Here is a 15,379-nt window from a genome sequence, read left to right as displayed (position 1 = left end):
TGGGTTCGGTTTTACAATTAGCTTTTCCACTAAGCAACTACCATCATAAGCACTGCCTTAATGGATGCCCACTGAAACACTCTACAAATAAATCAGAGAATCCTCCAGCCCTTCCCTCATTCCACACTGCAGTGAGAATCCAGCCTGTGGTGTTGCCTTTCAAGCTTATCACCAAAAACCCATTTGTAGACTCAGTTGTCAGCTGACACCATTGTCAATTGACTTGCATGAAAAAAGGTATCATTGTTAAATAGATAAACTAAATAAATTTTCTAAACACACACCCACACATAATTTAGGGGGAAGGAAATGTTTATTTTTCATTAATCTTTCGAATGCCACCACCATAATTTTTTAGGTTTAATATAGTAGCAAACTTGATTAATAACACTTCCAGGAGTTCACAATTTCAAGGCTAAGGTTCCTAATAAGGTAATACAGTTATTGATTTAATATAAATGAAGTTTTTAAAAAGGCTAAAAGCAGTCTGACCTCTTAAAAGAAAATATAAATGACCAGACTTTAGTCTTAGTAACGTTAAGTACATTTCCGTACTACAAGAGTCGAAGAGAAAGACCTTAATTGAAGATCAGAGAGAAGCACCTACAACGCATCTGTTTTGGTCATTAGCATGCTAGTATGAATAAGGCAATGTGTCAAGCACTGGCATACAAAAAGTGTAGCGAGATGCGCTGAAGGCAGGCAGTGGCAGCGGGCAGGCACAGCGCAGGGGTCTCTCCGGGCGGTACATCAGTCATCTTCTCCTCCACAGAGAAGCAGGAGGGCTTTCTTATAGTCCCCAGATGTGTCACTCTGAAACCCAAATGTACTCCGTTAACCTCCGTGACTCACAGAAGCCACAGAAAATAAGAAACTAAGAAATATCTGGCAACCAATTTTATTCACATGACTTTTCTCCCAAGTGGGTAATCTCTCTGTGTGTGACTTTCACATCAGGAATGTTACACAGGGAGTTTCTTCCCAATGGAACTTACATTTAACTTTCTAATTTTACCCCTTAAAGGCACCATTCTAGCTAAGACAGTGAGGTATGTTCTTCCCTCTAGTAACACAGAGAACAGGGAAGCTTTTACGACTATATTCAAATCAAGCTTTCTAATCAAACTCTAAGTTTCTATCACATAGTATAAGTCTGCCTGAGGGGGCAATGCTGGGACTGCCTGGATGTCATGGCTTTCCTTGAAGACTGAAGAGCACAATACGCTTTGCCTCTGCTTGTCTCATACACAGATGTGTGTAATGAATTCATGTTTCAACCTGTGAGCGTATGGAGAACTCTCTAGTGCTCTTCAGCCATGCCACACACACTAAGCTAAAAGCTTGCTCAATTGAAAGAAAGAGAGACCAAGAGGGACGGGGAGAGAAGGGGGAGGGAGGGAGGGATAGGGAGAGGAAGGGAGAGAGAGAGAAAGAGAGAGAGAGAGAGGAAGGGAGGAAAGGAAGAAGGGAGGAAGGAAGTTAAAAGGCCTCAAGCCAAATTTAATTATAGGCCACAGCGTCCCTTGCTTTGAAAGAACAAAAATGGTGGTAATACCTAAGTTCTTTCCTTATTCCTGATATGACCTGGTTGGTTCTTTCCTGAACTATGAACCAGTATCAGAGACAAGGTGCTAACAGACAATGAAGAAAGGAAAGACCAACATGAAAGAAAGGAGGAACTAATAAAGACAGCTGGAACTCATGAAAGAGAGAAAGGACAAACACACTACTATCGTGGGCAAGGGGTTGGCTTTGTTGAGTCATCTGTCACCACTCCTGAATAACACTGCTGAGCTCCCCAGAGCCTCGGCCTCACCCACAGCCAGTCTGTCACTCAGGAGCCATCGGCCGCACTTCAGGAAACATTGTGCCGAGCTCATAACTCACAGCTCCAATCAAATCACAAAAACTTTAAACGTAACACAAGAACTGGGTTCCCCCCATGCATGTCTTGCACGCTATACATTGGTCTGCTGTGGATTCCTAGACACAACTTAAAGAAAGGTTCTACTACCTTAATCATGGAATAAAGAGACGTGGCAAAATTCTTCCTAAACTCCTTCCTAATGTTAAACAGGTCAATCTCACTCCTGGAAACCACGACTCTGATGAGGGTATGATCATCTGTCCCAGCTCCCTTTAAAAAAGAAAGAGAGAGAAGTGCATTGTTTAAAAACATCCAATACAGCATCAAACTCCCCTGAGTTGGGGTGAATCACTAAGTAAAACAATTTAGTACAATTAAGCTAGATGTTTTAAGGAGAAAAAACAATCTCCAAGTCTATCATCTAAAACACAATCACACTTGGAGAAAGACAATAACCAGAAAGATAAATTAATTTGATTGAAGATTCAAGGTATGCACTCACCTTCATAGCATAGTAGAGGGTTTCTGCAAGGTAGGCAGGTATACTTCGAATAGATTTCACTGGGAAAATAAATAATAGTCAGATGCTATTCTGATATGAAAAGGATAAGTAACTAAAAATCCAAAGCTGCCCCATGCTTATAGTTCTACTTACTTACAAGTATCAAAGTAAGGGAGGCTAAAGAGATGCTCATTTGCAAGCTGAGCTGACCTCCTTGCTCACCAGGTATTTTCTTAGATACTGGCTTGAGTTCTCCTTAGAGTTCTGAGTGCCGCATAGAGAGGCGTGCAGGACAAGGGGAGCACGTGTTTTCAAGACCCCTTTGCTCTAGGAGTACCCTTTTGCTATAGCACTTTTGGCAGCCCGGGTTGTTATGCCACAACCTTCATCCTCCATAAATTATACAAACATCCGGGAAGTTTGCATTCCAAACATTCAAGAAATAATACAAGATTACTACTCTATCTAATCTTCAACAAACCTTGGACCAGCTTCCTGCAATCTTAATCTAGGCATTCTCTCCGTATTCTTTACTATCCATGATTCATGTAGAGCAGCACGAGACGTACCCATTTCAGGAGGAATACTCAGATAAACTGATAACAGAAAAGAATATCTCCCCTGAACAGGTACACATCTATTGCATGTTAGGGCTGCTCAGACTTCAGTCTGCTTAGCTTCAGACATGATGTGAAAATTCCACAATATACAAAAATAATAATCCTTGAATTGTGCAGATTCTTTTTATTCTCTTTTTTTCCAAAGCTTAAGAAAAACAGCTACCCTTAATTAAAAATGCCATAATTTTTATGTGTATTCTAATTCTGAAGGGGCTAAAAGTTTTCTATTAAAATTTACTAACTACACGGGCCAGCCCCAGTGGCCTGGTGGTGAAGTTTGGAGTACTCCGCTTCAGCAGCCTGGGTTCGGTTCCCATGCATAGACCTACACCACTCATCAGTGGCCAGGCTGTGGCAGTGGCTCACATACAAAAACTAGAGGAAGACTGGCAACAGATGTTAGCTCAGAGTGAATCTTCCTCAGCAAAAAAAAAAACAATAATAATTCACTGACTGCAGACTCAAACGAAAGGCTACTGTTAGTGTTGGTTCATGCACAGCTTCAGTTTATTCTCCTGAAGACAGAGAGTACAAAAACTTGAGCTCCACACCAAACACTCAGAACAAACAGCAGACAAAGTTCACTTCAAACCCATGTGAACACTAGGACCACGGGGAACTCACAAACTAGAGCCTCGCTGGATTTGGAGACTAAAGATATTTTTTCTAAATCAGATGCCAATTTCTCAGTCTGCCTCAAAGCTGTGAGGATGGTATTAAAAAAGGATTCTAAAATTTCACAGGTATCAGAAATAACACTTGAAAGCCTCTCCAGTAATACCCACGACATTTCAGGTTCATAATGAAATAGTAATTATTTTTAATGCAACCTAAAACAATTTTTAAACAATTCTCTTAGTATCTCCATAGGATTAGATGAACTAACCAGATAATCATGTATTTTCAACATCAAAACAGACTTTGAAAATTGCAAATTAAGGAGTTTACTTCACCCAAATATCATGTCAAGCTCTTTTCATGGAGAAACAGGTGGTTATTTTCAAACACAGCTTCCACTGCATAAAATACTTCAGCTCTTAACATCATAAATATTATACACATTGTAAGATTACCTACCGACAGCAAGGAGAAGCTGCTCCAAATTACCAGAAGTCTCTCGGTCAATGGTTTCCTCAATTTGAAATCCTGATATAGTCATGTATTTGTCAAACACTAGAAAAATGAAAATGATTTTTTCATCATGTAAGGTCTGCTCATTTCAGGAACAAAACATTTACTCTGACCAGGTATTATCCTACTGAACTCAAATCTCTCCTTTTTTCTTGCTGACAGAACCATAGTTTTGTTCAGTCTCAATGCCCCAAGCCCTATACAATGGATTATAAATGTTATCTGTTCACTGATTTCCCAACCCCCCCTTACTAGCTATAACCAATGAGACCTAAAGGTAAATCTGCTGGAAAGGATTCTTGGAAAGCTTTCTCTTTCCTTATAAAAAGTGACATAGATATGACTAGTTTACCCCTTTCTTTTCTTCTTGCTGTGAAACAGTTGATACGTTTGGAGCTACAGCAGCCATCTTGTAACAAAGAGGTACCAAGCATGAGAACGAAAACCCAAAACACTAAGGACAGCACAGCAGAAAAACAGAAAGAGCCCAGGTCCTGCCAAATCAGCCAAGGAATCCTACCTACAGAAGGCTCAATTTTTAAAGCTGCTATTTGTATGGTTTTCTGTCACTTGTCATCGAACTCAATCCCAACTAATAGTGCCACAAGGATTGATGAATATCCAGAGATGAGGTCCTGCATATCACTATTTAGGGGGAAATACTCGTAGTGAGCCACCACTTAGTGATTTGTGACTCTAAGATTAACAATCTAGAGGCCCACCTCCCTCATTACCCTCTGATAATGAAGGGCAGACGAAAGATCTCTAGTTTCCTAAAAGCTACAATAGCAGCAGAGAGTTACGAGATACCTCAAGGTCACCAAAAGGAAGAAATACAAAAATTGATTCATTCATGAAGTGCCTGTTAAGTAGCAGGTATTCTGGCGTGCTGGCTCACGCACTTTCAAAATTAACCCAAGTATCTGTATCATATGCGTTTTTTTCACTCACCCCTTCTCAAATGAGACACACTTCGTGTTCCAAAGATGGTGATAAACTTTTCTTCATCTGTCCCCCATTTAAGCTCTCCAGCTTGAAACAAAGTCTGCGAAAATTTCAACTGCAGTTAATAAACTGTTGCTCCCTCTCATTCCTAAGGTTCTTAATTGTGCTTGTGTTTTACTCCGTGAATGTTAATTCACCTGACTCATCGTCTCACACTTTTCATTCCTACTGTTTCCTACTCTGAAACTCAGCTCAGTGAGTCTGGAGCTACTCCGGAGCCTGCCTCTGAGCTGGGCCACAGAAGACGAATGGGTCAAAGCAAGAAAGCAGAGCAATGGTGCAGGTTAAATGCTCCTAAAATGTCAACCGGGACTTCCAATCCTCCAGGAGCAGTGGTGTGGCTGGCGGACAATTCTGATGACCTCTCTGTTGACAGAGCCATTTACAGACTGGGGAAGAACGGAACTAAGAGGTAAGTTGTCCGCATTGTGTTTTGCTTGCTCTGTAGCTGTTCAATAACACATGATAAAAATTAAACTCCATAATGTTCCTTTACAACTGAACTTTAACCAAAGCCAGCTACAAAGTTTTCACATTTCTGAGAGATCACAATGAACTGTTAAAAGGTTGTGGGTACAGCACAGTGCCCGGCATATGGCAGGCACTTAACATACACTTATTGAATAGTTTGAGAGTCCATATTTACTTTTTGACATGGAAAAGGACATATGCTTTCCAGAGTTCATATAACTGCTGAAAAAATAAAATTACGTATAAACATGATCATTAAATATGAGTCCACTTACTGAGATGTGGATAATTTATTAAAACTCAAAGAATCAACCTTTAAAATGTCTATACTATCCTTTTAGTTATTCACTTCAAGGTAAGTACATCCATTAAAGCAGGACGAATGCAACTTGCTGAGGCTGCTACTTGGAGCTGGCCTTACACCCACAGTAGCAGACTGGGGAAGGACAGGAGGCAATCACAGCACATTCGGGTGTAGAAATTTTAATCCCAGTAGTATGTTTAAGGAAGTAGATTATGGTGGTATGATCTACTTTTTACTATATTGACAGAGAATTTAAAAAATAAGACATCTTTATACTCAATTTTGAAATTAATTTATTTTAATGATAAACAATATCAATCCTGGTCATGTGAGCATGGTCTTCAAAACTGAAAAGAGAGTTACTGTGGAAGTCAAGCAAGTATCTAAATGTTAGAACTGTGTTATAGACCTGCCTTAAAACAACGTTTTTTAATCTAATGACAAAAATGACACAGGTTCATTGAGAAATTTTGTAAAACAGAGAAAAAACATAAAGAAGAAGATAAAAATGACCATGAATAACAACATTCTGGACACTGGGTACTACATCTAGTGTGTTTTCTACATACAGATAAGATATACACACACACTAACACCCAAAGGGGGAGGGCTCACCCTGTACAATATTGCAGACATCGCTGCAGCACTCCTTTCTTATCAACTGTTCTGTATTTTTAGGAATTCTCTCTAGTAGGAACAGCAGTTAAGCCTGTTGTATGGGAATAATTGGTGAAGTGGCTATTTTTAACTATAATCTCTTACTTTTCTTGGAAGAATTACATTTGGGATTTATTTTAAAACAATGATTAAGTAAATCATATGCAACAATAACAATGGCATTTGCATGTAGAACAGTATTTAAAAGTTTTGTCTTGTTTTAACATAAGGGTCCTTTCTGCTAAACGAGGATGCCCACAATCCACAGAGCTGTTCCGGATGAGGGACCCTCACACCTCCTCACCCTCCCCGCTTCCCTCAGAGGGGGCTTTACAGTTTAGCCCAAGCACAGTCTGATAACCTCTGGCTCAGTGCACAGTACAGAGGTTTTGGAGTTAAAAAAGATCTGGTCCTTGTCCTTATCTGCGAGTCTTAGATGAGTTACTCAATCTCTCCTTGAGCCTCAGTGTCCTCACCTACAGAGGTGTGTCCAGTGCATCACTAATGGAGATGATAAACTCACGTGATGGATGCATTGAACAGTGTCAGGTAACCCATAGCGGTGCTCAACAGACACTGATTCCCTTCTCTTTCCCCTCCTTTCCCCTCCTTCCCGCAAGAGCTCAACGTTTCTCCAGGGAAAACGAAAACAAGGACTTGACAGGGGAGGAGGGAAAATCAGCTCAATATATTAAAATTGTTAAAAAGCAAAGTGCGTTATCTATAAACTGTTCAATTCCCAGGTGAAAGACTCATTGTGGCTCATCAAATCCCCGAAATAAGAGGAAACCTCCGGGTGCCAGGTATCAGTAGAAAAAATTCCAAAGCTTATGAGAGGGCCCTTCGGTTATCTCGGCTTACTCTCAATTAAGAAATCTTAAATTCCCATTAGTGATAACAGTCCAGCTGCCCTTGCTGCACAGAATAAATGGGTGTGTTCCTTTTTACAATACTGAAAGGATCATTGTTTTCAACAGGCTGAATTAATTAATACTAATACATTTCAAAAAGCAAACACTAATAGCCAGTGTTGCATGTTCTGTGTCGCTCTGGTCACTGAATAGGTAAGGGAAGCCCAGACTGTATTCAGGGGATATTTCAAAGGAACTTCCGCAGGAGGTCTTCAGAGGTACCAAGTTCCCCATCAGGGTCCCGATCGATGGTCCTATCCCTGCATGACAAGGAAGTGACACCCACACAGCCTCAGGACTCAAAGTGCTCTCCCAGGACCAGCGTGGGCATCACTGAGAGCTCGTCTGAGATGCAGAAGCCCAGGCCCCACCCGGACCTTCTGAGTCAGAATCCACAGTTTAGGAGACCCCCAGGTGTTTCACAGGCACACGAGCCTGAGAACACTGCTCCACACTGGGGGCTCCGAGGAGAGAAACCCGTGAAAAGGAGGGAGAATGTCCTGTCCTGCTCAGTGGCCTCACGCTGCAGCAGTGCTCTGGTTCCATCACCACTGTGCTGGGAATCTGCCCGCTAACGAAGGCCTCCCCGAGGTCCTCTGAGACTGCTGGAGCTGGCTTCCTTCACTGTGACCCTTGAAAAGCATCCAGAGCTCCTACTCTTGAGAGCAGGTGTGTGAGAATCAACACCGTCTCCCACAAAGCTCACAAATAATTAATCCCGGAAAGGAGTAAGGTGGTCTCGGGAGTGAACCACGCCCCTGAGAGCTGGGGGTACGGGTCTATAGGGCTGCTCCAGCCCTTGCCCCTCAAGAAAGTGGAGTTAAGCCAGAACTGTGCTTCTAATCATAACCCCTTCACACTGTAGAGGAATGAGAGGGGCTGACAGGTGAGGATACTGAGATCACTGTCATCTAGTGAAAAAGAAAGGGCTGTGGGGTCAGACAGGCCCAGGCGGGACACCAGCTCCACCTCTACTCAGTGGGGGCCATGGGCTTGTTTCTCGAAATCCTCCCTGAGCCTCAGTTCCCTTATCTATAAAAGGGAAATTATCCCCTCTACCGTAGAGTTACGCACTAACTCACTCATCGGTTATTTACTGGTTGCCTACTGTATGCTAGGAGCTGAGGATACAAACCGAACCGACAGCTCAGAGGGCCCTGGGTAGGCAGTCAGGTCAACAGGCAGCCTCAATGGAAGGCAGCACCGATTGTGACAGGAAGCTTGAGATGCCACAGTCTTCCCTGTAAGGGGCACCTGACATCCCCTGGTTGTGGGGTTGGGGAACGGGGGGGGGTCAGGCAGGGCAACCTGAAAAGTAGCTACCTGGGGACTGATGCTAGAAGAGGAATTAATCAGGTGAACAGGGAAGGAGGGGCAGGAGAAGCAAGAGAGAGCAAGGAAGAGCAAGGAAGGAGGCATAAGAAAGCAAGGGGCAGATAACGAATAAAAGAGCTCATAAACCACATTTAGGGGCTTGGACTTCATCCTGAGGACAGTGGGACCCAGGGAAGGGTTTTAAGGTTTTAAACAGTGACAACACACAACAGCTTTGCATTTTAGAAGGGGTAGTCAGGCGAGCATCAAATGCTGCACAGCCAGCCCTCAGTAGATGTTCGTTTCCTTTCCTTTTCTCTCTCCAGCTAGACAGAGATAACAGCATTTCAAATCCACTATGAAATCAACCCTAAAGAACAATGCCCTCCTCCTTCTATCAGCAAAGCCAGATCACACACCCAGTGGCTATTCCATAGAGAGCAGTCGATTGGAGGGGTGAATCTGCTCTTCCTTCTCAATGGTGCAAGACTAACAATCAGAACTGTCTATTTTACTAACTGAAACGTGACCACAGAGACAGGGCTGTGCTATGTGATTCCAGGAACCCAAGTAATTCCTTTATTACCAATTTCCAGTTTTCAAGTCTCATGTTTCAAATTCTCTGATGCTTATTTCCTGCATTTGATTACGTTATAAACCACACTGTGACTCTACTGGGATTTAAAAGCCACTAAGTGCAAAATTTCACTTGGGAGTCACTAGAAAGCAGTTATAAAAGAATTTAGAACTCTATCAAAGGAAAGGTGGAGGAATTTCTAAATACCAAAATAACTTGTCGTCTATTATGTAATAAAACACCATTTATCACTACAATACTTTATTTTTTCTTCTTTATCCTCTCCCGCCAAGAGACTACTGCCTCATGAGCAGTGGAAGTAATAACACTTGCGGGTTTTTTGGTAGAATTCTCTATTTTGTGAATTTTCCATAATCACAAAACAATAATGTATCTAGGTAGAACTCATTATTTATACATAATTTATTTCATTTCATTTCAGCTTTGGGATAAAATATTTTGTTGACCAGATCAAAATGAGAGGAAACTACTTACTTGAGTCTTATGATTTGTAAAGGACCCATAAATAAGATTATTTTTAGATGCTATTACAACATACATTATGATTTTTCATTAGCATGGAATTTTTCATTTATATAGCATAATAAAGTCATCATATACTAGGTCTCACTCACCTGGGCATCTTGTTCAACCTGCGCTTCATCAATTCCAGCATCAGGGTCTCTGTTAGCCTATAAGAGGTGACATGTCATGTTACTGAATTACACAAGCATTTTCATTCAAAAGGAAAAATGGTTCCACCTGATGGTTATGCACATAAAGCTGTTCCTCTTAGGAATAATGTGCTTTTATTAAGATCATTATCAATCCTCCTATACTTCACATTATCACACGGCACCATCCAAAATCAATCTGACCCTCTTGATTTTAAATTCTACGAATAAAAGAGCATAGTGATATTCCAAAAAGTACGAGTTAGCTATTAAGAGTTTAGGTCAGATATTCTGAAACACAAACACATACCACACACCAGACACTAGACACTAGAATCAAACAAGAACCAGAAACGATTAAAAGAATTTTAAGTGACCTTACTTAACTAGATTCAGACCAGTCCAGCTTCAGACTTTTAATCAAACTATAAACAGCCTCCACCCGATACCTGAAGGAGAACCACCAGCATCCTCTGGTAGAAGCCTGAAGTATCCGCCACCACGTCGTCTTCCAAGTTTGAGCCATATTCTGCAAGAGAATAATTTCATACTTACGTACAGCTTCTTTCAACTGGAAAAAGACACCTTACCTCATTAATCAAACGGGAGAGACATGAAGGAAGAAATATCACATTAGCATAAATGTTCTCTCCTCCGTGTCTGAGTTCTGAGTGCTCTGAAGACTAAAGGCAAATGCTTTAAGTGAGTGGCTGGACAAAAACAAACTAAAGTCTCCCAAAAGCACTCGATTCAACCCTAAATCCTGACTCAGCCTTTCAGAAATGCTCTCAACCAATGTACTTGTTAATCTGTAGACAGAGGATGGTACTGGAAAGCCTTTAAAGTGCAATCAATCCTAATTCCAAACTTTGTTTGGCTTTCTTTCAAATGTTGTACGTGATTAGTTTCCAGAGGTGTTCCGTCCTCTAAGATTCTGAGTTTTCTTTCTTCAGGCACGGCTATTCCTTCCCCTAGCAAGATATTTTTTCTCTGCAGCAAATAAAGTTAACTCTGAGAGACAGCAATGATATTTTAAAAATTGCCCCTCCCCACCTCTACTTCCAGTTATTCAACATAATTCCATAGGAAAGAGGGGAAGTGGGACCTACAAGCCCTTTCACTAACTCTCAAACAGCTGCTACCGAAGGAAAGCAGGTATTCCTCTAAGACATTTAAATATTTAATCATTATTGAAAGCAAATAAACTTTAAAAGCTCAAAACTTATATTTTAAAAGGTCTAAAAGAGTTACATGTTTATTTTAACCAGTTACCGAAATATAAAACCTTGAAGGAATCCTTTATTCCTTCCTCCACTCCAACTCCTACACATAATCAACCATCAAATCCTCTCGAATATTTCTCCCCTCTCTGATTTATCCCCTCACACCTCCCACCACCCACGCTGGGCCCTAACTTCCTAGCTTACCTCCCCACACACAGCCACCTCATCAGTCTCTTGATTCAAATCTCCTTCCTTCCTCCATTGTGTCTTCAATACTCCACTGCCTGTTCAGGCACTTACCATACCTTTGAATCAAGTCCAAACTTCTAATCCAGTCACGCAAAACCATCTCTAACATAGCCTAAATGTTTATTCAATTTCCCTCCGGAAATGGACATGCCCATATTCTCCACTACAGTCAGGTTCTCTCTGTTCTCTCAATATACTTTTCTCACTCCAGTCTCCAGGCCATTGCACATAGCGACCAAAATGCCAAAAATGCCTTCTTCACTTACCCAAAACCCACCTAATCTTGAAACCCTGTCTGATTGCACCATGAAGCCTCTCCTAACTTCCAAAGCCACAATGACCTCTCTCCTCCAAATGAATTCTCACATTAAACATTTTTGGTATTTGACTTTAGTTTAGATTTTACTATCCTTTAACTACTGCACTTATTTCTAAGTCATGTCACACACCTAAAAGGATTGCAAACTCCTTGAAGGACAGGAAGAATGTTATGCCATCTTTTGTTTCTTTCATGACAGCCAGTACACTGCCAGACACACAGCTAGAGCACAATCACACAACTGAGAAGGATGGGCCATCTGTGGTTATTATACCCTGGCAGGGGGCACTCCATCTGTCATCCAGCAGCACAAACGCTCGCTCACCAATGTCAACATCCCTACAGAGAGATCTCTGAATATCACATCAAATAAAACTCAAAGATCGAGATACATGTGTCACCTCTGCCTTAGCGGTTGGGACCAGTCCAACTACAAAAAGAGAAGCAGAACGGGAGATCCAGCACTTCGGAAAGCTAATTATGTAGTTGCTGTCAATTCCACGCTGTTCTGACTTACATCATTTCTAAGATTAATAAACAAATGCCAAGAAAGGAACCCATTTTCCTGGCTAAAGGCTTGGAGGTCTGCTGATTGAGCTGACAACGTGGATGGTCTGGCCCTCCTCGGTCAGGTGGGGAAAGAGTCTGTTACAGAAAATCTAACAACAAAGGAACTACACTCTGACTTGACTTTTTATGTCATTTTCTTGGTTCCATTCACAGGATATGCTTCAGATTGAAATATAGATTTTTTCACAAAAAAAAGTCACACCAAAAAGAAAAATCAAACTGCAGAGTACTCAAGCACTGCCATTAGCTAAAACAACACACATTTACTGCAACAATTTTATCAACTCTGATTTGGACAAGGTTTCTTCTCCCAGATTTCAAAAGGCCCTTTTAGATAATTCTCAACTTCTACTAACATAGAACTGTAACTTCTATTAAAATAAAACCAAATTTTTCTAAGGAAGAAAACACACTTCCGTCTTAAAGTAAAAGAAAGACAACCTCTATAGCCCTACCCTGCTAGCAAATCCTATGTCAAGTACCTTCCGTCTTCATCGGAAGCCTCTTATAAATACTCAAACAGTTACAGGTCTAGTAAAAGGAAGTCTTTTCCTCCCTGAAGGAGAAACCTAGCCTGAATCATTGCCTATTCATTCATTCATTCATTCAGCAGTCAGGAATGGGCTGCCCCTGCAACTATGAAGATCTGTGCTCACTCAGAGAAATGAAAAAGCGGCCCTGGAGACGAAGGGGAAATAGAATCCAAAACACTTACCTTCTTCATAAACTTGTTTGATGGCTCTCAGTTCTGCAGGTGTCCTTGAAGCAATAATTTCCGTCAGTACTTTTTCATTAGTCCCAGCTCCCTGTTTAGAGATTTTTAATAGAGAAAACGTCAATAAAATTTAAAAAGAGCCATTTTCCGAAAATAGATGTTACCCAAATAGCATAATTATACAAATATTATCCAACAATATAGTCACTCGTTTGTATACCAGTTCTATTAGTTACAGAAATAAAAAATTTCAAGTTAATTTTCTCTCCAAAGACAATTTTATCCTTTTTTGTCTAATGAAAAACAATGTTTATTGTATGTCTATGTGTGTAATATGACATAAAACACTATATAAATTGGTAATTTTATCATTTTAATTCTAAAGAGTTTAAAAGTAAAACAATTTAATGAAATAATAAAAAAGGCTGAAATGGTAAAAATGAAAACTTTACACAAGTTCATATGGAAAAGCACTGATACTTAAACAATCTGTACCTCAAAACATAAACCCTGCCCCCAAGTTAAGTTCTCTATGGATCCACAGGGAAATTCCGCACCAAGGGTAACAATAAATACAGCATCATTTGATTACTGGGAATTGGATCAGTATAAAGGAATTGAGGCTTGCTTTCTGGATTTCTCAAAAATTATTTTAGTTGGTTTTCCTTTTTCCGATTAGTGAAGTCCTATCTACATCGTCAAGTTAGAACAGACAAGCAATGATATAGCTGAACTTCATTTTAAAAGACAGCATATTTAAGCCTTATTCTTTTTATATTTCTGTTTCTTTCCCAAAAACCAAATACTGAAAAACCTAGGTTCATGCTCTGGCAAAATTTCAGCTACTGCTGACATTTCAGAAGCACTCCGCAAAAACACCCTTTTTTCAATAAACTAAGATTTTGTTTATTCCAAAAGAAACACTGTAGGAAAATGAAGAGAATAGCATAGAAACGCTCCTAACTTAGTAAACTCTCTTCTCCTTCACTGCGTAAGTAAGAACACCTGAGCCACAGCATCTCCTTGTTGTTAAATCTCAGTCCACCCATTGAAAATCTAACCTCCACCAATTTCCCGTCCCATAAGTCTAAACAAATGTTTCAGTGTAGTCACATTTATACAATATTCCAAACACCAGTAGAGGAAATTTACATTTAGTTATTTGCTAACGAAATCATAACAAGTTTTCCAGTTACTTCATTTTAGTGTTTAGAAGTATAGGAAAGAAGGAAAGGGTATTCAAAAATCTTATCGAAAATTCTCTCTGAAGCTTTATTTTTTAACCTAAAATGATCAACATTATTGTTCCCTAATCAGGCAACTTTCTATTTTAAAAGATAAAATACCTAACCTGTGACTTTTTTAAAATACATCTCAAAATTAGGAAACAGACATGAAAACAAAATATAAAAAGCTGTAAAAACTATTAAAATTTTAAATAGCCACTATTATTGAGTTAACAAAACAAAAAGATTAAATGACACACTTGCAGTTTTCTCTCTCCTTTTCTTACTTCCTCCTACACAGTTTTGTCATCCAAGAAACCCTCACTGAAATAATTCAAATAATTTTTAATATAAAAAATAAGGTGAATTATCAACACAAAATAATAATATTCATGACAGGAGTGTTGCTGTACGCATCCTTTTACCTTAAGAGCATGCTTCAGTTCATAGGCATCATAAAGTCGAGAGGGTTTCATCAGAGCCACAATTAATTTTTCAAATTTTCCAGTCAGTTCTGATTTCAGGTCATCCAGAAGGTCCTAAACTCACAGAAAACACAAATTTGTTAACCAGGCAGAAATTTTTTTTTTTTTTTAAAGATTTTATTTTTTCCTTTTTCTCCCCAAAGCCCCCAGTATATAGTTGTATATTCTTCGTTGTGGGTTCTTCTAGTTGTGGTATGTGGGACGCTGCCTCAGCGTGGTTTGATGAGCAGTGCCATGTCCGCGCCCAGGATTCGAACCAACGAAACACTGGGCCGCCTGCAGTGGAGCGCGCAAACTTAACCACTCGGCCACGGGGCCAGCCCCCAACCAGGCAGAAATTTTAAGGAGATTCTTCTTAAGTATGAATGGCAGCCCTTTGTCCTGATGAATTCTGTATGTTGCCATCTCCACGTAGAAACAAGGCACCTGAGCTACACAGACCCCATAGCTTTGAATAATGCACTTCTGACATCTGACCTAAGGCTTAAACTAAAGTAGAGCCACTTACGTGTCAAGGAATTTGTTTTTAAGAGATGTTTTTCTTAACTTCAACAGTTTA

The 15,379-nt window shown here is 40.2% G+C and overlaps 1 protein-coding gene across 4 annotated transcripts in view; it reads right to left on the bottom strand.

Moving 5' to 3' along the window:
- Positions 1 to 294: 294 nt before the first annotated feature.
- The window catches only part of ANXA5 (annexin A5), a 29,173-nt gene continuing 14,088 nt past the window's right edge, over positions 295 to 15,379 (bottom strand). For all 4 annotated transcript variants that reach the window (XM_023636621.2, XM_023636620.2, XM_070259689.1 and 1 more), the window contains 9 exons: positions 14,761 to 14,874; positions 13,110 to 13,200; positions 10,483 to 10,562; positions 9,995 to 10,051; positions 5,072 to 5,165; positions 4,067 to 4,162; positions 2,370 to 2,428; positions 2,015 to 2,137; positions 295 to 813 (listed from right to left, as the gene is read on the bottom strand). In XM_023636621.2, the coding sequence (XP_023492389.1) occupies positions 751 to 813; positions 2,015 to 2,137; positions 2,370 to 2,428; positions 4,067 to 4,162; positions 5,072 to 5,165; positions 9,995 to 10,051; positions 10,483 to 10,562; positions 13,110 to 13,200; positions 14,761 to 14,874 (777 nt within the window). In that variant the 3' untranslated portion in view covers positions 295 to 750. The remainder of the gene's footprint in view (positions 814 to 2,014; positions 2,138 to 2,369; positions 2,429 to 4,066; positions 4,163 to 5,071; positions 5,166 to 9,994; positions 10,052 to 10,482; positions 10,563 to 13,109; positions 13,201 to 14,760; positions 14,875 to 15,379) is intronic.

This window comes from Equus caballus, chromosome 2 (genome assembly GCF_041296265.1).
Source record: "Equus caballus isolate H_3958 breed thoroughbred chromosome 2, TB-T2T, whole genome shotgun sequence".
Classification (NCBI taxonomy): Eukaryota; Metazoa; Chordata; class Mammalia; order Perissodactyla; family Equidae; genus Equus; species Equus caballus.
The sequence above is the reverse complement of the archived record's forward strand: the minus strand, read 5'-3'. Positions and strand labels throughout refer to the sequence as shown.